This window comes from Carlito syrichta, unplaced genomic scaffold (genome assembly GCF_000164805.1).
Source record: "Carlito syrichta isolate Samal-C Ts95f unplaced genomic scaffold, Tarsius_syrichta-2.0.1 Scaffold314260, whole genome shotgun sequence".
Taxonomy (NCBI): domain Eukaryota; kingdom Metazoa; phylum Chordata; class Mammalia; order Primates; family Tarsiidae; genus Carlito; species Carlito syrichta.
This window is the reverse complement of record NW_007258356.1, coordinates 316,465-339,333: the sequence shown is the minus strand read 5'-3', so window position 1 is coordinate 339,333 and position 22,869 is coordinate 316,465. Positions and strand designations below refer to the sequence as shown.

At 39.3% G+C, this 22,869-nt stretch overlaps 1 protein-coding gene across 2 annotated transcripts in view; it reads left to right on the top strand.

The window, feature by feature from the left end:
- Positions 1 to 22,869, top strand: part of SLC8A1 (solute carrier family 8 member A1) — a 332,937-nt gene that overhangs the window by 273,680 nt on the left and 36,388 nt on the right. For both annotated transcript variants that reach the window (XM_021719148.1, XM_008071264.2), the window contains 3 exons: positions 2,971 to 3,039; positions 9,552 to 9,682; positions 13,147 to 13,246. In XM_021719148.1, coding sequence (XP_021574823.1) covers positions 2,971 to 3,039; positions 9,552 to 9,682; positions 13,147 to 13,246 — 300 coding nt within the window. The remainder of the gene's footprint in view (positions 1 to 2,970; positions 3,040 to 9,551; positions 9,683 to 13,146; positions 13,247 to 22,869) is intronic.

Sequence of the window (22,869 nt, the reverse complement as noted above, 5' to 3'; positions counted from 1 at the left end):
CAAAGCATTTAATGACAGAATGATTCATAGACTCTCAGAAACACAGAAATTGAAACGGATAAGAATGTTAAACAGGACGAGTCCTTACATGTACTGGACTTCTTAAATCTGATGCATCTGAAGTTCTTTCACGTTAGAACTCCCCAATTCTGCACCACACGATTTTTTAATCCAAGTGCAGGAATTTTACATTTATTTTCAAAAACTTGTGTCTTATTTTTCTCATCTCATTATTTTAACTCTTTGAAGTCTTCTTGTTCCTGTCACCCAGTGACAAGTTAGTTATCCTTGAGGATGGTAGAAATTTGGCAAGCCAGACATCATGACTACGTGGAAATAGCTATATATTTTTAATGTCAACTGGGGTAGAAATAGTATGACCTATCACAGCACCTTTAGTCCCTTGCGGCCTGATCATGAGACCTTAATTAAAACTCTTTAGGGACAACCTCTTCGGGTCCCCTCCCACTGTGGGAGCCTTTCTGTCCTCTCAATAAATTCTGCTTTCTCACCTAAAAAAAGAAAAAATCTTTAGCTGTAGAATGCCTTCTTAAAATGCACCGAACCCCATTTTAATCCAAAACCCAGATATATCTCATAAATGCCATTGTTAGGAATTCCTATTTTTTTAATCGAATATATCAGCTTTGTTTTTTGAACTTTCTATATCACTTGTACTGTCTTCCCTTTTAGTATCTTAAGTAATGGGATTCTAGTTTTATTTTCACCGAATTTTTTCATTTTAAGTTCTATAACATCCGTCTAATAATGTCCAACATTTTCTGCCTTGGCCACATCTTGTATCCAGATGCCAGAATCACTTCCTCCCAAGGTTATATATTATTTCATGTAATTTATTAAGTTCTTCCTTCCCACTGAAATTTTAATCTGAAATAGCAATTGTTCTATTGCTACCACCTCTACCCAAGATTTTCAATTGATGTGGTTAGAACAAGAAAATGTTCCAGAGCTGTCTGGGAATTTCTACATTGGTCTGTCCATTCCTACTTTCCTAGAAATTGTCTCACTTTACATGACACTTCTTCTAAATCAGGCCAGAATACCCAGAATTCATTCTCTGCTGATGCCCCTGAGGATAATTTCACTTAGGTCTACACAGTGAAAAGCAGCTTAAAGCCCTAAAGAGTTTTTCTTTGAAGTCAATTGGAGGCTTTGAAGTCAAGACTTTGAAATGCAGCGGCAGTAAGAAGAATTAATCCAGCCCTTGGTCTCTGCCCGCAGCTTTCACATGGACTTGTGCAGCTGAGTGTGAAAAACCTAAATTTGAAGCAGGATATATGGAAATTGAAAAAGTCATTTGGTCCGTAGGCTAATACCAATATTTCAGAGATCTCATTAGTGGTGGACATTAAGTGCTGGAAGTGCTTTCAGAATTTGCAAATCTTTACCTATTGTCCCTAGACCTTGCCTCATTGAAAGGCCTTTGTTTGGAATTATGATCTCATTCCCCCTTGACCTTCCAGTTCTATGACATGATTACATCCTATACATTATAGCTCATTAGAGTTTGTAAAGGGTTTCTTATTCTTTATATCATTTTATCACCAACCTTATAGAGTAAAAGATTATTTTTCTCACTTATATAAGAAGAAATGAAGGTTCAAAGAAATTAACGTCTACCCCACATCCCCCATTCAAGGACTCAGAGCCAGGCCCTCTGACTTTAAGTCAAAGGTCATGTGATAACTGTTCTAACCCAGACGTTCTTTTTCCTCTCCTCCAACTCCTGTATTTCTACCTGTATCTTGAAATTACACACTGAACCCCCCTTTCAATCTAAAACCTGGATATACCTGATAAATGCCATTATTTGGAATTCTACCCAAATGAAAAACAAGGAAGACCCCAAAGGAGGGAAACTAGAGCATATAAATATGAATATTTTAATAAATTAAATATTCTAGGTCAATAGAGAGAGAAAACAATATGTTTGATCCCCCAAACTTCTAGGATATGCAGCTATAGAGTTTTTTAATGAATTAAAATTATATAGCAGTCAGTATACCTATTTAATATTACTCCTCCAATCGTATGCTTTTCATCACATAATAGACTTAATAAGGCACATGACTTTTTAAGGAAGCCACATTAGGAAAATTCTGACAGCTGGAAACATTTTTGTTACTCCTTTACATAGGCTAGAGGAAGAAAACTTCAAGGTCAGCTTAACTTTACAGTTGAGAAAACTGAGACTCAGGGAGGAGAAACACCTTGCCCAAGTTTAGACACAAGCATATGGCAGAGGTGGCTCTGAGTGCCAAGTCTCCTGATAGCCAGGTCAGTTGTGGATAGCTCTCAGTAGAAGCAAACAGCAGGTAAATCTGGAAATTAACTGAACCAGGAGTTCAATGAAAGCCCTAGGCCTGGTTAACCCAAACAGTTGCTGTGATGACTTACCCTTACCTGCAAGTGTATATGACATTCACTACCCAGGAAGTAAATGTAGTAAGCATGTTCTCAGATGTTATGTTACTTGACCCTCAAACAAACCTATGACATAGAACAGGTACCCTTATTCCCATTTTACATGTGGAAAAACTGGAGAAACAGCCTACTCAAAGATATATTGTTGGCACCAATAGGCTTCAAAACCAGGACACTGTCACTACACCAAGTGTTCTTGTTGTTCCATGATGCCTTTGGAAGGCAGTAATTGGAAGAACCATTTGAGACATTAAGGGGTATGTGGTAGTGTGGTGCATTAACATCGTCTGGTTTGGCTCATGAAACACTTGCCCCATCTCCAGGCAGTTACCTTCATCAGTGACCTCCACCAGAACTCCCTTCTGCAACCTACATGAGGGCCAACCTATGACCACTCAATCCCCAAACTAACATTGCTTGTGATGTGTGCATTGGGGTGTGATGTTTAGTTTACTAATTCCACAGAGCTCCGATAGCAAGCCAATGTGATCCATTCTGCTGATCTTCTACCTGTCCTTTTGCTAGGCCAACGTGTCTTCAGGAAAGTTCATGCTAGAGAACATCCGATTCCCTCTACTGTAATCACCATTGCAGGTACTCATTTCATCATGGTCCTGGAAAACCACAGCCTCCAAGTGTTCTTTAGATCTTAGAGACATTAAACTCATACATTTTAATCCTTGTCCCTTCTAAGACCTAGCTAAATAATGCTGTGGCTTCCCTGGCAGGTGGGGGTGCACTGGATCACAGCAAAACACAACCACGTAAGAACAGAACAGCAGGCATTGTGGAGGGAGCAACGAAGGCCTGCCAAAAAGACTGGTCTGATGGCCGCCCCCTCTCATGTTTCAGTATATTTCAAATTTCTTGCAAATATCTCTTCTCAACATGAATTTTTCATCCTAAGTATACGAAGGGGTCTCCCCAAAAAACGGAATTGTCTTTTTTTTTTGTCCCCTGATACGTAAGTGTTCTCAAACCCATCAGTGTACCAGCTAGCGTTGTTGTGAGAGGCTGCATTCAGATTCAGTGAATTATTTGTGGCAAGTAGGCGACTGATTCTTCCACCATGGCACTGCGCCTGCCCATGCCATACTGAGGGTTCATCAGTTTTCGGCCAAAAGCATCATGACCCCGTGCCCCACACTCCCTATTCACCCAATCCCACCCTTAGTGACTTTTTTTGGATGAAAATGTCCTCAAAGGGAAATGTTTTGCCAGTGTGGAAGAGGTAAAACAAAAAACAGCAGCAGTACCAAAAGGCATCAAAATGGACGAGTTCAAACACTGCTTTGAGCAGTAGAAAGAGCATCTCAATAGATGTATTGCATCAAATGGAGAGTACTTTGAAGGTGACTGCAGTTTAAACGTATTAAAAAAATACACAATTTTTAATAAATAAATTCCAGCGTTTTGGAGTCCCCCCTCATAAATCTTTACTCTTTAATCATCACTGTTGCCCAGCACTGGCCATGGCAGTAGAAACATGTCTACCTGACTCAGTAGAAGTTTCCTTGTCCCCCTCCCCTCTCCTGCATAATGAAGTTTCTGTAAAAGCTGGACTGTATGTCTTCCCAGAGCCTGTCTTTTCTGCCTCCAGGCAACATGATGTTCACCAGATATGCACAGATGTTAGTACATCTGTGGGAAATAAAGGAACATTGACAGGATGACTAAAGGATTACACAACTATTTCAGATCTACTGTAGGCTTAGAGCCTGGATATCATAACTTGCACTAAATCTCTGCACAAGGACAGGAATCTTTACTCATTCAACATCACTGTCTCCCATCGCTGGCCATGGCAGTAGAAACATGTCTACCTGACTCAGTAGAAGTTTCCTTGTCCTCACATCCCACACTCCTACTCGATAATCATGATACCCAGCCCGGACTACAGGGTCGTTCCAGAATATTCTTCATGGAAATAAAAGTACTAGTCTCCTTAGGCTCCAATCAGGCCAGCCAAGGTGCTAAAAACTGTTGGGAGAGACCTCTGCTTTTAGACTTGTCAGCATGGCTCTGAGCGAAGGATCAAAATAATCTTGAGCAAATTGTCCCACTACTGGCCTTGTACCCTTTTTTCCAGATTCCATACGGTTATGATTAAAGATTGTGACTGCATTAAAGGATATCAACAGCAGTTCCTCAAGTACAGATCTTGATATTGAGATGAGTTTTGTGGGTTGTACTATTTTCTAGTAGGGAGTCCCACTCTCAGCCCTTCATCTCTTAAAGTGATGCTACTTCAAAATGCAGCTTGAATCAGAAAGCATTAGAAACAGCTTTTTCAAAATTCCACTCTTCCCCAATTCCAGGTACCTATTAGCTTCATTTGTCGTTGTCTGTAAAAATTAAATACTCAGGAGAAGGGAGATCCCCCACTGATTTTATCACAAGATTCTGCTATGTCCTGTCAATGTTGATTTTAGCAGTGGCAGTTAATTATGCATTTGATCTTTAAGTTGTTTGGTTGGTCGAGATTATGATGTTATGTAATTTATTCCCAGTTACGCAATAAGATATGATGAGTTTTTAAAATGTACTGTACATGCACAAAGAGAAATAGAATATATTTTCCATCTGAGAAACAGAACTAAAACCACAGCATGTTATTACTCTGCAATAATAAATAAATGAAACTGACCTTGACCATAGCAAAATAATCTGTTTTTGATCCAGTGCTCAAAATAAAAAGGAAGCAAACATAATAGATAACCAAAATTGTGAAATGCTGTTAAAACTATTTTTCCTATTCAATAACATGTATCTAAAGAGAAGATACTTTTTGAAACAGTAGACTTAGCTCTCACTTTTTGCCAGTGTCTGCAATCTAGACCATAAATGATACTTTATCAGGATCAATGTAAAGCAATAATAGGATCAGTCCAGATGGCACCTCTCAGTTACATATAAATATCAGTTCATGATACTTATTAAGTAAAAGTAGCCCTGATCCTTCCATGACCCTGGGTAGTTGTACTTTTCCTTCTTTCTACCCGGAATCCACCTCATTCACCTACCACCTTTTAGCTACCCTAACCATTACCTTCACTGAGTGAAGGTAAGCAAGCCTCCATGGGTGCTTCCAGGCAAATTTCAGAAAGCTCCTATTTGCTAAAGCCTTCCCTGATTCCTTCAGGCAGAGTGAACTGCCCCCATCCCACCCCTTCCTCCAGTTCCTCAGTCTTTACCATGCCCTCCTCGAAGCTGTTCATCTATATCCCTCTCTTCCCATTGGGCCATGAGTTCCTGGAAGGTGAAAAGGGCAGGGAAGGCCTATGGCTGTGCTGACATGTAGGAATATAATGACACGTGCTAAGAGAGCAAATGATCCTTTTTTATGGATAGAGAAAATAAGAGGTTTTATTAACAGTGAATCGGAGAGTCACACAATAAATATTCATTGAACACCTACTACATTCCATACCTTTTAATAGGCAAGAGTGTGAGATGCATTGTTCTATCTCAGCAAATTTTCATGCAGGATATTAGTATATAAAGGTAATTTTAAAATTTTAGAAAACAGTATGTGAGAATCCATGTTCAAGATACACAATGAATATTGAGGAATTAATTTAAGATTCGAGTGGTAGTTCCTAAATTCTCAGTCATCAGTAGGGAGATATTTCATGCAAGGAGAAGTGGAGTTTTGAAAGATAAGTAAAATTTCACTACATAGTGACAGCCAAGGTTTTCCAGGGGATAGATAATGGGATCATTGATCTATTAAGAAATTCAAGTCCAGCTGGGCTTGGTGGCTCAACCTGTAATCCCATGCTTTGGGAGGCTGAGGTGAGTGGATTGCCTGCCCCCGCGGGTTCGAGACCTGCCTGGGCAACTTGGTGAGACCTCATCTCTACCATAAATCAAAAATTAGCCAGACGTGGTACCGTGCGCCTGTAGTTCCAGCTACTTGGAAGGCTGAGGTGGAAGGATTGCCAGAGCCCAGCAGGTCGGGGCTGCAGGCCGGAAGCGGCCACTGCACTCCAGTCTGGGAGACAGAGTGAGACTCCAACTCAACAAAAAAAAAAAAAGAAAGAAAGAAAGAAAAAAAAGAAATTCAAGTCCATTTGGAGCAAGAATGTAGCAAGTGATAGACACAAGTTACCTTACTTTTTTTTTTAGGTTAGTATGGAATCAGTTAAGACAATATTCCCTTAATTTTTGTCATTCTCATACTTCATTTACAATTTTTGCTTTGGTTGCATACCAACTATACCATTATTTACTTATTGTAATATTTTAAAACTGCCTTCTATTTTTACTTCATTGAATTTGTTTTTAAAAGAAAACTTTAAGTCATGAACACAAGGAAAACTAATATCATTTATCATAAATAGAAAGTAAAATTTTAAAAATTTTACAGTGAAAAAAATACTATTATATGCTATCTGGATACCATCCAATGCTCTCTGCCTGATAACTATTTTCTCTGTCTTAAAATGGTAGAAATCCAAATATTGGAAACTAGTAACAGACCTAACAGCACCAAACTAAGCATATTATCCTCACCAGAAGGGCTGAAGGATTATTGAAAAAGAAAAAATTGGCTAGGCTTAGCCTATAATCCCAGAATTTTGGGAGGCAAGACAAGTGGATTGCCTGAGCCTGCGGGTTCAAGACCAGCCCAGGCAACTTGGCGAGAGCTCTTCTCTACAATAAATCAAAAATTAGCTAGGCATGGCAGTGCGCACCTGTAGTTCCGGCTACTTGGAAGGCTGAGGGGGAAGGATCGCTGGAGCCCAGCTGTCGATGCTAAGGTGGCTGTGAGTGTACCACTGCCCTCCAGCCTGGGCGATGGAGTGAGATTCCAACTCAAAAAAAAAAAGAAAAGAAAGAAACTTTTCACTGACTGTATGATTTGATTTCATTTACTACCCTATCCCCTTGTTTAATACCATGATCCAAACTAATTTCATTTTGTGAAATGCTGCACTAAAAAATGCTACCACATCACCTTTCTTTCATAATTTTTCAATCTTTTTCTCTCTGAATTGCCTTGAGTCTCATTAAAAGCAACTTGTCATTTTTGAGTAAACTACAGAAAAGAAGGCCATAATTAATATTCTCCCCCACAACTTTACAATTCAAATATAATAGATATCAAAGTTGTGAAATTTTTTTCTTCTGGGAAAATAATTCTTGCTTGACATAAATCTTCAAGACACCTATGTTCAGCCAAGGTTGTGAATAAAGACACTAATATAACCTGCTGCTATGAAAACTGCCAATAACATTATCCTGAATTCAAGGATTAGAGAGCAGTGATGATCAAAATATGGTTAATTTGAATGCTAGATTAATTGGACTTCATGTATTTTAGCCAACTCCCTTGACTAGACACACATACTTTTGCAAGGACACATTTTGGAGACCACAACTAGAACACTATTAAATACATACTAAATAATTAATCAATACAATACATTCTGCTTCTGTCATTTGTTGGTTTTGACACTTGATATATAAAATGCTGGCAGTTCATCTAGCCCATCTGTCCTCTGCCCTTGCAGGAAGAAATTGACCTAGGAACAATTCTGTGTAATAGTTGTTAATGCAATAAATGGAGCTCCACACCACGGTTCCTCCACAAGAAGGAAGCCATGGGTCTTGGGAGAGATTGGGAGGTGTGGACTTCTGCAGAAGCTGATGTCTAAATGCAAAAGGCAGGAAGCCTGGGCAAGAAAGCCCTTCTTTTCAGATGTCTTCTTAGTCAACAGACTTCTCTTATAGACACTATGTCCCGAAGTCTTAGAGGTGGGAGCATCTGGGCTGAGTTCTTTCCACATCACTGATATTGTTTCCTTGGAGACAATGTTCATCCAGTTGACTCTGAAAGGAAGTAGCCTGTGTGGGTCCAACATCCTGGGCCTGAAGGATAAGGGTAATTATAGGCCTGGTGTTTGTCCTTCTTATGTGTGTGGCCTTTTCAGTCCAGGATTTATCCTAATGACCTTCACACAGAGAATGCCAACTGTGAGCTTCCCCTCATTAATAGGCTCTTGGATCCATTAACATTTTCTCAGCACCCACTAGCCTCTCCTGGAGCATAAGCTACATAGTGGTTCTGGAAATAATCATGCTCACATGGTGAGTGAGTGTTAACTCCCCAAAGGCCTCATCCTCACCCTCCTTGTTTACTTTAAGATTAACACGGTCAAGGTTTTCCTGACACATTTCAGCTGTGTACCAGAGAGAAGAATCACTAGAGCCCAGACATCTTACAGAAACATGGGGTAGATGTTTTGTTGTTTAACTTGCAACAAGGAAAGTGAAAGACTAAGATCAGTATTTCCTATTCTCCACCTCTTTGGGCCCAGGGCAGTTTCTGTTGCCTATAGAAAGTAGAGGAGAGGAGGCTAGACTCTTCTATCCCTTAGAGTCAATCTAGAACTTTTATTTATTTTGTGTGTGTATGTGTGTGTGTTGAAGTCATTCTCTGTTGCCCAGGCTGGAGTGCAGTGGCACACTCAACGGCCACCCCAGCATCGACCTGCTGGGCTCTGGTGATCCTTCTGCCTCAAGCTTCCAAGTAGCCAGAACTACAGGCATGCTCTACCATGCTCGGCTAATTTTTTTTATTTTTATTGTAGAGACGAGGTCTCATCAAGTTGCCCAAGCTGGTCGCAAACCCATGGACTCAGATAATCCACTCACCTAGGGCTCCCAAAGTACTGGGATTACTGGCTGAGCCACCGAGCCTGGCCCAATCTAGTACTTTAAATTGTGTTTCCCTTTGGTCACATGCTGAAGGAATGTGTACAAAAGCCAACTGAGCTATCATCACAGGGAACAACTGGGACATAGTCAACATGCAAGCAGAGTCTTTCTTGGTGATATGTCCCTAGGCATTAGTTTGCCTCAATGACACTTCTGCATGGGATTAGACTATAGGAAAATATAATCACCTGCTGTCACAGCAATATGTTCCCTGACACACCAAGCATCTGTCCAATCATTCCCTCCAGCGTCATGAACACATGCAGGGGACTTTTCACAGGTCATCAGGGCTTCCTTCCTTCTTGGTTTTTCTGTGGCAGGATTCAGGGGTTTCCAAATAACACAGAGCACGTTGCTCACTCCCTTGCACTTCCCTTTCACAGAGGAATATGATGACAAACAGCCGCTGTCCAGCAAAGAAGAAGAGGAGAGGCGCATCGCAGAGATGGGGCGCCCCATCCTGGGAGAGCACACCAAGTTGGAAGTGATCATTGAAGAATCCTACGAATTCAAGGTATGCTCACCAATACTGCCCACTGGAGCCAGGTCCACCTGGAGACCAAAATTGCTCGTAGTGTTGGCTGAACTGTAAGATCCATCTAGAGGCAGAGGTAGATATCATTTCAGGAACTGACTCATTAACTGAGAGGCCTTCAGAACCAAATTGGAATTATAGTGAGAGTAGGGAACCCAGGAGTCCTATAGAACCCAGGAGTCCTATAAATCAAACAGCATCAGAACCGGGGCCCAGTAGGAGGTATCCATCATTGCACAATGTCAGGGGTGCCCCAAAGAGAAGGCGTTATCTGAGAGGATAACAAGGTAGAGTCTGAACTGGTTATGTGTGGAAGAAACTGAGCTAATACATCTATCAGAGGCAAAGCATTCACAGGCCGAAAATTAGGAGGCTTTTTTTTTTTTTTGAGGGAGTATTGTTATCTCTCCCTATAGAATCTCTCCCTGTAGAACGAGCTCTCATTTGTATTTAATAATCCTCTTCAGATCTGAGGACATCTTAGCACACAGTCAACATACTGAAAGTATATAATTCCTGCATCCAGACAGTTTACAGTTGAGCTGATAAAATCAGATTCCCAATTCTCTAGATGAAGAAAGTCATCTCTAGATGGAGAAGTTGAGTAGATGGACCTTAGGATATAGCTGTAGACTTTAAGTTGAAACTTCCTGTTGATACTAAGCTTCTACCTCTGCCCCCTGTCATTTCTTCTCACTCACACTATCCTAACATCTGAGAAGACCAGAAGCAAAGCCCACACCTCCATTCTACGGCAGGATGTGAAAAGGTGCATCCCCTCCCTTGCTTTCCAGAATTACAAATGCCAGAGCACAGCAATAGTTTCCCCATTTATTTTTCAAAAACAAACTCTGCTCCTGTTTGCAAAACCAGAATGAAGATTCCAAAAGGGAGAATCAGGCCACCAACTTAGAAACCTCAGATTTTATCTGGACCTTTCATAATAATGGCCCATTTTTTCTTTAGCTGGGTCCATTCATTATTTTTTAATTTAGTTCACAAATTGAGGTGCCTGATAGGAGACAGGTGAAAAGCAAAATGTCTTTGCAATTAAAGTATAATTTTTAAAAGATAAAAATGCAATTAAACTTTTTTCCTTCAGGCCACTGAAAATCTATCAGTTAATTCTTCTTTTCGCTCATTCTCATAGAAGGAGAGGGCAGGGTCCTGGGTCTCCTTACTTAAGTCTAGTTGTTTTGGGTACTTATCCTTGTAGAATAGCTTCCATCTCCTCAAAGTCCATCAGTACAGTTACCATTAACACCTAAAGGGCACCGTGGGGGCATGTTTCTGAAGTGCCCTCAAGTATCAGCTTTTATTTTATGCTCTTTAAGAAATGTCCTTTTTCTAGAACAAAGCTTGTTCAGAGCTCCCAAAACTATATTAGAGACTCAAATCTGGGTGACACCTCACAGTATCCCACTCTGCTTTGCCCACTGAGTTCTTGCTTACAATGTTGTGATGGGGGGCATGGCTTCACTAATACCCATTAGGGTGAGGTTTTTACTTTTTCTTGAAAGTCTAGTGCAATAAGAGTTGACTGCAGTCATTTAGCAACTGCCCAAGGGTAAATACAGACAGGAATGTCTGAGTCCAGGTGTTTTAACTTCAGCTCCATCTTTAGTCACTCCCTTTTCTCCCAGAGGTCAAGGAAGGGTACATATACAAATTATGCACTAGGATGAACCATAGATTCCCCAGGTTTAACATGAACTAAAGTTTAAAATCTACCCTGGGTTTTACATATATATAAATATTTAGTTTATCTTACTTTTTTTTTTTTCCTTAGCAGATATTTCTTGAGCAAAGCCTGTGTTCACCTGTTAGAGAAGTTTAACTGGGTTTATCTCCCAGGGGATGGGATTCTCTGCTCTGGATTCAGCACAAGCCCCTCTTTGGAGAGAGCTGTTCCAAATTTTCATTACTTTAGGAAAAACTGAGGTCATCTCTTGTTACATTCTATATAGCACTTTGAATATGTACCAGTCAAGATGATCAGAGTGCTTGATGAGATGTGGCTTAGCTGAGAGAAGAAAGACAGATAGATGCTTGTCATGTGCTTCAAGTTATGGTGGCCAAGAGCAGTGATGGTTACAGCTGTGTTCAGGGGCACCAACATTTCTTCTCACTCACACTATCTAGACGCAAGGCTAGAAGCTGAAAGGTCACCACCCAAAGGACATACAATCCAGCCAAGAACAATGATGCAAATACAGAGTGAGCCAGTTGGAGATGGGCCCTTTCATGTGTATTAACTTCCTAATGCTTCAAGTCAGTTCCAATGACTCTTCTTGAGCTAACATACTTACATTAGGATTTGGGTTTGGCCTTTCACGCAGGTCCCTCCGAGTGCATTCCCCTTACTCCCAGTTAGCTGATAATGTCCTCTCTCTCAAACCATATCAATTCAGGGACACAGCATAAAACGGGTATAGATTTTCATCTGAGGCAAATAATACGTGTTTTTTGCCTCTTTGCAATGAGTGGAAATTCGAGGATGCTCTGACAGTAAGTGTGCATGTTGGTAGACTAGTCGATGTGGTAGCTTCTCTGGAAAGGGCAACCTCAGTGTCTTGAAAGTGACCCTTCTTCCTGTAGTTGACATGATTTGTGGTAGTGCTTTGAGTGCATCAGCTTATTTAGTTTTCTTGTTGTTTGACTGCTCTTGTCATAGTAACTGAATTTAGAAAGGTAGAGAATGATAATTATACAATGCAAAGTGCTAAGAAGTCCCAAAGAAGAATAAGGGGTATGCAGTTCAATGCCAGTAAAGCAGGAAAAATTCAGGGTAAGGTCAATTGCCATGTGCTCTAAAGTGTAAGAATTGACTTTTTCTTGTCTTGTCTTATGTGTTTTTTGTTTGCAACAAAAGTAGGGTGAATAGAATTCTCCAACAGGCAGGAGGCTGACCAAACTAATACCCAATTATATTGATGATCATGCAGCCAGCAACCTTGGGACTCTACTATCTGCCACCATTTTATTGATAAACAAAAAACAATGATGGTTTTTGGTTTCATAATCTGTCACTTCCAACTATTCACGGATATGTAGTGCTGAACAGGGCATATATTAATTCACTCGCAGACAGTGCATTCTAGATGAAGCCAATAGTGAAGCAAGTTAGCAAAGTATTCAAGGGAATGGATGGGTTTTTGCAACATCTGTTATTCTAAACACTGAGGCTATTCTTCATTGGCCATTAGTCAGTGAAGGAGACTTGTATTTGCTACAAAAGAAGTTTCCATTTCAGAATGTTTCCAACTAAGAACCATGCTTGTTTGCATAATCATAACAGTGTTTGATGTCGATACTGTTGTTCTGAGCCTAACATCTGCTACCCTTTATATAACTCTGGGGTTTCAAAATCAACAAGGTCTTAGATTTCCTGAGGCCTTAACAAACCCAGCAGTTATTATATTATTCTTTTCAACCTTTTCTAGAGTACGGTGGACAAACTCATTAAGAAGACAAACCTGGCCCTTGTGGTTGGGACAAACAGCTGGCGAGAACAGTTCATTGAAGCTATCACTGTCAGTGCCGGTGAGTGCATTTCTCATGTTATAAATTAAAACGGCCCTGTCTGAGCTGAGTTTTCCTCCTGTGACTACTTGGTCTATGGCAAAGCACCAAAGGATGTCCATGGTAAAATTAAAAATCAATGTATTAGTTACATATATGCACATTTTGGAGATGGAATTCGACTAACTAGAAGAAGCAAATATCTTGAAACATGACATTTTTCTCCATCTATATTGACTCTTTCTCTCTGGAAATAGACAAGATAAAATTAAAGTCTTTTGTGTCTCTAATTTACTGATAGCCAGTCATGTGACTTAGTACAAAATGTCCAAGTGAAGATCAGAAAGAAAGCGGCAAAATCAGAGATCGAAAAGGAAGACATTAAGATCAAGACCCTTTGCCACTTTCATCTGCATCATTTCACATTCTTTTCAAAAGTGTTTAACAAATAAGTGTTTGCACTAGCTCTAGACATGGAAGTAGAATCATATTCTGTATTTCTTCCTATACAAAGTGCAGAGTTTTATTTAGGAAAATCCTATGAAGTGAAGTTTTTTCAAACTCAAGGAGTCCAGAGACCTGAGGGAATTGTTTATGTGTTTGTTTGTTTGTTTGTTTTTGAGTAGGAGTCTCACTCTGTGGCCCAGGCTGAAATGCAGCAGCATACTCATGGCTCGCTGCAGCCTCAAACTCCTGGACTCAGGTGATCCTTCTGCCTCAGCATCTGAGAGAATTAAATACAGAAAAAAGTGTCCTCTTTTCTGTATTGTAAAACTCTGCTAACTCTGTGATTGTATAACAGGAGAGGAAAGTCTCTCTTGAAGATTTATGAAAGCAAATCTATTCTGTTTTTTGTTGGATTGTTTTTGGATTTTTTTTTTTCCAGTTCTTTGTTCGCTGGTTTGTTCTCTTTAAAGATCCTCTCAGGCTCTTCTTCTCCAGTTGCAACTAATGAACAAAGCTAGAGTTTTCTAAATACGTAGTGATTCCCAAGGTGTTAAATATAGAAACAGCATCACTAGCCGTTGGGCCATGACTTCTAAGACAACTCCTTCTTTCCAATCTACCACAGGATAATTTGAAACTTCTCCCAAGTGCCGTGGGAGCAGAGGATGGGGAAGAAAAGCCTGTTTATTATTAATACCACTTATAATCATGCTTTGATTTCTTGCCATTGAGTATACAATGGGAGTTTATGAACATTAAATAGTGGGTAACTGCTCAGGAAAGTGGATTTGGAATTTTCACTTAAGCTATGATGGGAGAAGGGCAAACTCTCTCTTTATGGCTTATGTTTTATGTTTATGGCTTTATGTTTTAATATAAATCTAGATTAGCATGCAAAGCATGAGCTGTACTCTCTCTTCACAGAAAGAAGAACTAAACAGACAAAAGCGACTTGACTAAGAAACTGCTGATGAGGCCAGTAGTGTAAAACACCCAAAATGAGCAAACTGTTCTATGGGCTTTGTCATATCAGAAGTGAAACATTAAAAGTAACATAAGCCTTATAATGAATCATTCCCAATAGTTCCCAGGTTTTCTCTAGCTGCAGATATATAAGCGTTTTTATAATGACCACAAGCTGGTCATCATTCATTCATTTTTCCATACATCAAATGTTGTTCTTGTTGCAAGCTAAAAGACATTGAATGAAACAAATATCCCCTGCCCAAGAAGAGCTTACAGTCTAATGGAGGACATAGAAAAGAAGACAAATAAATTAAAATAAAGTGTATGTGTGATGGTGAACTTGTCGTGGAGAAAAATATAGCTGTGGAGAGAAACAGGAAGTGTGTGCATGGGTTGCAATTTCAGATAGATGACCGAGATTACCTGTCAGTAGACACATTAAAGCCAAATTTGCTTTTCTAGCAGCAGAGTGGTGTTGTGTTGGTTCATTCACATATTTCTGTGACTCTCAGGGATCCTGGAAACATTTTACGACCAGTCTATGGCAAAGGAAAAGGGTAACTTTAAATAGTGAGTGAGATTCTGCTGGCAACAAGGCCAAGGTCAGGTCATATAGACAGGTATATAGAGAAACAGCTACAAAGATGTTAGTACTGCCTTACTTGAAAGAGATGGAGTTGTGGTTTGCAAACACTTTTATATATTATGTTGCCTTAAATCCTCTTGGTATTATGGCTGTCCTTACCTTATTGAGGTAAGGACAATATGAGTTGGAGAGGCAACATGGCTTGTGAATATAGTTCAGAGCCCTGAACCAATGTGCTGTCTACTGCCCTTAAGAGAGAGAGAAATTCCAAAGCAAGGAAAAGTGCTCCCCACTCCTGTCCCATTGTCAGAGACTGGCTTTGTTATGTCTCCTGGTGCAATGGTGTCACCAATTCATGTTGGGGCTAACTCTCTCCCAAATCATTTGAAGAATGGTTAATAACTGAAATGCAAAACCTCTCAAGTGTTCTTATTTGACGCACAATATATTGTGCTTGATATTTCTAAATGATTGCTTGGGGATAAGACACATTTGCTTAGAAATTTGCAGGCTACTGCCTACATTGACCTTATTTACAATTTTGAAAGACAGCATATTAGAAAAGCAAGCCCATGCTTTAAAGGCACCAAATTATACTCAATTATGTAAAAGGGAGTTTCAAAAGCTCAGCATTTGTCATTATGATTCAATTTAAGTGTCTAAAGAATGTTAGTATTCTTAGATTGTTACATGGACAATAAAATTTGTAAAGCAGCATTTATTGAAGTCAGACTTCCATTGGATTTTAAAATTTCATGGCTAAATAGTTGAGAATCAGAAAGATTTGCCTTATTAAAAATATTAAATTACTTTTAAAGGGCCCTACTGAGAGGTTTGTTGCTTATACAATTTTCTGTGCAAAATTGATTCTATATATCTTGCTAAACAAAAATAATAATTTTGTAAATAGGAGTTTGCTTCTCTTTCTCCCTAGTTGTATTCAAACTAGCTTCAAGGTCTCAATCCCCTGGCAGTCTTTTTGATTTTCATAGCTCAGTACCTGGGCCTCCTATGACCATAATGTTTCTGCGAACCAAGTTGTTATAGTCCAATATTTGAAGAGTTAAAGGACTTATGAGAATTCAGAGATTAGGAAGGGATTAAGCAGTTATGTCCCAGTGGTTCTCTTCTGTTGATTCCTGAGTTGGACACCGGGAGCAGTGGCATGCAGCAGGTCAATGGCTGTCAAAAACTCGCAAGGCAAGTCCAGCACCATCTGGTAAGATACCAGCACATGCACTTCTAAGTGAAGATTGCATTCACTGTCCAGTATGAATTTTTCTCAGTTTCCTCTTCCGCCTAGTGTCACCTAGGGCAGAATGGTGGGGTTGACTTTAAGAAACTGTGGGCCAGCTGGGACACCAAGGGAGACAAGTGTGTCAGAGAGGAAGGTAAACATTAGCTGGATACAGAGAACCAGGATGCTAATGTCAATTCCACAGCCTCAGTATTGTTCTTCACAACAACCTCAGTTGAGGCGAGGCGAAGGAGACAGTAATTAGAAGGCTGGCTTTGGAGAAAGATGCAGGTGTGTGTCCCATCCCTCCAGAGACTCCCCAGGTGACTATGGGCAGATGATTATACCTCAAGATCTCAGTTCACTCATATGCAAAATGGAGATAGCTGCACTTCACTCATGGTGTTGTCATAGCAATTAATTAAAATAATGCATGTTTTCACAAGAGGTATCTGTACATTTGGGTACCAATTTTGGGTATTGGGGAGGCAAATCTATTGAAGAGCCTTCAATAAAATATAACCAAACTTTGTGCAAATGCAATTAATTCCATATAATTACTAAAAAGCTAAGTGATTACAAACATACTGGTGGACCTTTTCTTTCATGGTGAGTATTACACATGCCATTTTATAGATAAAAATACTGAGATTCAGAAAAACAATGTAACTCACTCAAGAAGCAGAGTTGGTATGGGGAAGTGCCAGGGTACAAATCAGCCCAAGATTCTCTCTAGCGAGGTTACATTCGCTTGCTGTGCCTGGGACCTGAGTACACACATATGTACACACAAACACATGTAAAACATATGGGTACCCAAAGATACACACAGACATGCATGCATGTGTGCAAACACATGTGAACACACAAAGGCATACATATAAATACAAACACGTGTATGCACGATATACACATACACAAACATACAAAGAGACATATAAAAAGCACACACACACACACACACACACACACACACACACACATACATACAGACATGCAGATTATATGGCAGATGTTTGTTTGGACATATGAGTGGCAGCTTAAAATATGAAAACTTTTCCCCTTAATATTTTTTAAGTCTCTTTACAGGCTAGTACATAGTTTCTTGGGGAGGATATCAGTTAATTCCCTGAAGAGCAAAGGGAAGCATTTGTTTTCCTAAGTGCATCCATAGGTTTCTCCTGCCTAGGAATTTGTGACTTTCTTTGAAGATAGTCAACACACTACCCTCTCTTTTAAATTGTTGTAAACAGCATTAAAGATTTTCCTGAAATTCTTTTAATTTTGACATAGATATTCATTTGCATATCAGACCTGGTATCTATTGCCATCTTCATAATGAAAGAACACTCCAAGGTGATTCCCCTGCCCCCCAAAAAAGCCTCTTTGCAGTCCTGGTTCTGTCTCTTACCAACTGTATAACCTTGGAAAAGTATTTATCCTTTCTGAATTTTTGTCTGATCATCAGTAGAATGACCTAGACTATCTCTAAGATACAATCCAATATTGAAATTTGGAAGCTCTGTTGGGGGCCATGAGAGTTGTATAGTATCCCTGATGAGATTGTGCTTCATGTCCCACTTGATTTTGACAATGGAAAAGCATACCCTGCCCACATACCTGGTTTCCCTAGATTAAATATTCAGCATAACAGCATCCGCTCCACATCTGTTCTCCTAGAAGGAAAGAGATGAGAAGATAGTCAAATTTTAGCCTCAAAGAAAACCAAACAAGATGAGGATGATTCAGAACTACCTATTTTTCTTCCTGTTCCATCACTGGAACTCACAAAAGCCAGATAAATCTTCTACAGTTTAAGGGAAGACATTCAAGTTGACCAGGCTGGCGCATGCAGCTGACCTGTCCACATCTATTATACTTCATAGTAGATTATAGTGATCCAACTTGAACTAAATAAGGAATTGGAGGGCACAGTCACCTGAGCCTACAAACCAATATGGAGACTAGTTCAGTTTGGGGGATGCTTCTCTCGTCAGTCCTTCACCCATGCATGCTCTGTGGATTAATAAATGTTCTCAATTAAATCATTTAATCTCAAAACTGTCAACTCAATGGTGCCCCTGGACAATAATTCACTTGAATAATTATCAGCCTGAAGACTTATCTGCTCCAAAAGTCCTAAATAATAAATATGGTGCCGCAAATGAGTTTCCAGGGATTGCCATGCAATCTCGTCTAAGCAGGAATCCTTCTAACATCGTCTCTGTTATTGAACATCATTACTGTGGGGAAATTCTCCTTGCTTAATGTATTAACACTGGGTCACCTGAAAATCCCATTTAAGCAGTTAAAAAAAAACTCCTGCTAGGTCAGGTTTGACATAGCGTCAGTGTCACCAAAATAAGGGAACATGTCAGAGATTAGGTGTTTTCATTTTGCCCTGTGTCCTGTGTGACTATAAAGATTCTTAACTATCCTTTGTCTAAAATCATAAGATGGCTGAGGCTCAGGAAAAAAAGATGTTGATTTTATGAGGAAAAAATAGGTACAACTGCCTCGAATAAAGTTTATCACAGACCTGTGTATAAAATTGTGGCCCACTTTTTGCTTAAATAATTTTAACATTTATTGGCTGTCTACTACATGGCAATACTTTGTGTAGATTATTTCTATACCTCACAGCTATACCCTGAACTAAGTAGTTTTTGTCCTAAGTTTGCAACTAGGGATCCTGAGGCCCAGCATAGTTATATAACTCGTTGAGGGTCACACAGCTAGCAAGTGACTGGGTGGAATATGAAACCCCATCTTTGTGAGTCTGATGCCAGAATGCTGTCAGCTCAACCCTAGGTATCCCTTCTACAACTTTAGTTCAGACCTTAAGTGGTCACTTTTCAGATGAATGAATTCAGGACAAAAGGGATGACGTGAAACAAGACCTTGAGTGTTAGTTAGTGGAGAAGTCAAGGGTTTGGAAATGGTTGTGGGAGCCTGGGACAGAGATGCAGAAAGATCAGAAAGAACAGAATCAATCCTGGAAAATGGGCAGGATCAATCACTGAATTTCCTGGAAAGTTCTGGTCAAATCACATCATGAGAAACCCAGAGGGATATCTAAATTATTTTGGGGATCTAGGAATTATATTTATATCTGCTGCTAGAAATTGTGTCAGGTCTTCTGAAACAAAATGGAATCAATGTCCAGGTTTTTCTCCAAGCTCCTTTTCTTTACCAGTGATATTATTAGTTATCTAGGTAGTTTTGTTTTTGTTTTTTCATGTTCAGAATTACTGACATGCTTGAACAAATAGAAACAAAGTTTGACTAGCAATTATCTGAAACTTTAACAGGAGAAGTGAACAAAACTACTGCCATCCAACTTAGCTTCTGTTCCTTCCATTAATATACAACTGAAATATTCATATTCTTTATGATAGAAAGTGCGTATAATATGGGTGACTAAGTATTTAAATTTAAATTTTTAAAAGTTATATGCTGGAATCTTTGACTTCTCTGGATACTTGATTTCAAATTGCCAGAGAGCCACCAACTAGTAGTGTGGCTCTAGACAAATCATCTAACCTTACCTGTGAGTTGAGAGAATTGGAATAGATGGCCTTGGGAGTTGTGTTTGGGACATGGAAATACAAAAGGACTCTTAATTTTCATAAGCAAAATGTCAGCTTGCTTTCCATGGCACTGCTATTTGAAATGTAGAGTTCTAATTTTAATCAAAATGGAATATCTGCCTTAGAGTACATGTTAGATAAAATGCGTGATTATACCATCTTGGCAAAACTCAATTAAGACATTTAATGCTTAAGATACACTGTTTAATGGTCATGATAAGTAAATTCAGTAGCTGTTCTTCTTTGCTTTGAATTGGCTATCAGAAAGTAAATCTTTGTAGTTTCTTATCAGAGCTCCTTTAAAACAGCCCTCACTGGAGTATAATTTAATTATAATTTTAACCTTTAAAGTATAACATTTGAAAAGTGGCATTTTCTCTTTTAAAATCTTACTGTTCATGATGTCACTCATTATACTTCAAAAAAGACATGACAAATTTCTACTTTCATTTAAAGAAAAGAATTCTTCCCCAGAAAAAATAATTTGTATCATCCTACAATTAGAAAATTATAACTATATAACTCAATACTTTCTAATTTGCTTTGACCATCTAAAGTTTTGCCAATTTTTATACCCAAGTATTCAAAATTCACTCAACTCATGTGTCCAAAAGCCCAATTGTTCAAAATCCATTCAACTCAGGTGTCCAAAAATATCCTTTAGTTCTGCTTTCTTCAGACATTTTTTTGTCCTATTTTATCTTAAAATATCATATGCTCTATTAATAGATACAGGTCTGTTAAGTCCTCTTAGAAGTAGGAAGAATCTAAATATTAAAAGAAAAAAAAATTAACAGCAGCAAATCTGTCTTTCCATCACTATTTCTCTAGTACCTAAGACAGTGCTTGGCAATGCCAAGTATTTGTTGAATAAAGAACGAATAAATGTATGTATGAGTTAATGTTTTCCAATCCCCACATACATGGCTTAACAGTCTATTTTTACTACATCATCACTGTTATGTCTGTTCTAGAAAAAAAGATCTATATAAGTACATAAGTACTCACACACACACACGCCATGTTTCAGAAACAATCTGACACCTATGTGATCCCTTTGTAACAGTCCATAAACAGATGCATATAGATGTGTGTAGTCATGTAATTGTACACATAAGATATATTTATCTGTGTGTGTGCATACTGGATATTCAAATGCATAAAAATGACATTTTCTGTCAATGTTCCTAAATGCTCTTGGTGGGATTTTATTGTTATTTAGCAGATAATCATGATCCCAAAAGGAAGAGGAGAGGGCACAAGTAAGAAAGAGAATAAGAGTGTTACAGAGAGAAACTATTTATGGGAAATATTCTAGGGCCACACTAGTAGGTAAGCAAAGCAAATCTGGGCTGTCTGTCCATTTCAATATGTCTGCAGTAGCAGGACCAAACATCGCTTCAGGTAGCTTCAGCTCCCAGTTCCAGAGCAAGGCAGCCAGAAACACAGTGGGGGGAGGGTGGTGTAAGAATACGGAGAGGGTGGGAGAAAAAAAAAAAAAAGCAATTATTTTCTGGCCCCTGGATATGTTTTAGCTGATATTTCTGAAAAGAATATTGGCCTGTTGGGCTGTTTTTCTCTTAAATTGCTTATTACAAAATCTTGAGGAAAACACTGTATTGAAGGGCTCCAGGATGATTCAGTGCTCGTTTGTAAGCCCAAAGTCACGTCTCTGAGCCAGCTTTGTCTAGAGAGGCAACAACTCAGCTCTGCAAACAATGTGCCATCACTGGATCCAGGAGCTCTTTTGTTAGCCTGGGCTGCTGCAATGTGAATACAGTTTTAGTTGTTGTTTACAAATCAATGCACGCGGCATGGAGGGACTTCTCATCCCTAGGCAGGAGCCTTTATATACTGTTTTCAGTGGGGGAGATATCCTGGCATAATCCAAAGAACTGGAGGGAAGATAAAACAGAGCCAACCCCCTTCCCCCCACACACACACTCATACGCTCACACTCTCCATAGGCAGAGAGGAGCCACATAAAAGTGACTTGCAGCATGCATTCTTGCTGTTCACAGCCTGCTCTCTTGATAAAGAGTTTGTCATTCCAACGGCTGCCGTGAAAAAGTCACTTGCCTGAACCAACTTCAACACACACATCCCACCTTGCGCATCTGTCTCTCCTGCTTTGCCTTTGCCTGGTCAGGTTTGGCTGGGTGCTGTGTCTTATGTTCTGTTCAAATGTCTTAGGTCAGAACCCTGGCACAGAAAAGGAAAGGAGCTTACCGATTGACTACCCAAGGCCCGCTCTCTTTTTTAAAATACATAAATAAATAAATAAATAAATAAGAAACTGAGACCAGAGAGGGGAAGAGTCTCCTCCAAGTTCACATAGAACCTGTTTTTAAATATCTGAAATTATCACGTTTGTTCATGTGTTTACCTTGATTACGATCTCTCCTTGCCAGAATAGACATTTTAAGAGATCAGGGATCTTATCTGTCTGCATTTCTAATGCCTAGAACTGTGCCTGACATATACATGAATAATAAATAATTTCTGAAGAAATTAATGGTAGTAATAATATTATTCTTTCAACCACTCCACTCCCTGTGACAATTTACTGGAGATCCAGGTTAGAGTTTCAGCCTGGGCGTATGGTACAAAACCTGAAATATCTTCATAGTTCAGACTTATAAATTTAATAGCATTCACATCCATTCCTTGATCAGATAAGAAGACAGGACACAGCCTTATTGAGATACTGGGAGTAAAAGAGTTATTTTTCAGATGGTTTATATTTAAGAAAACATCACACTATCATGATTCAGGTTTATTCTTTATGAGAGACTAAAAAGCCATGGTAGACAAACAA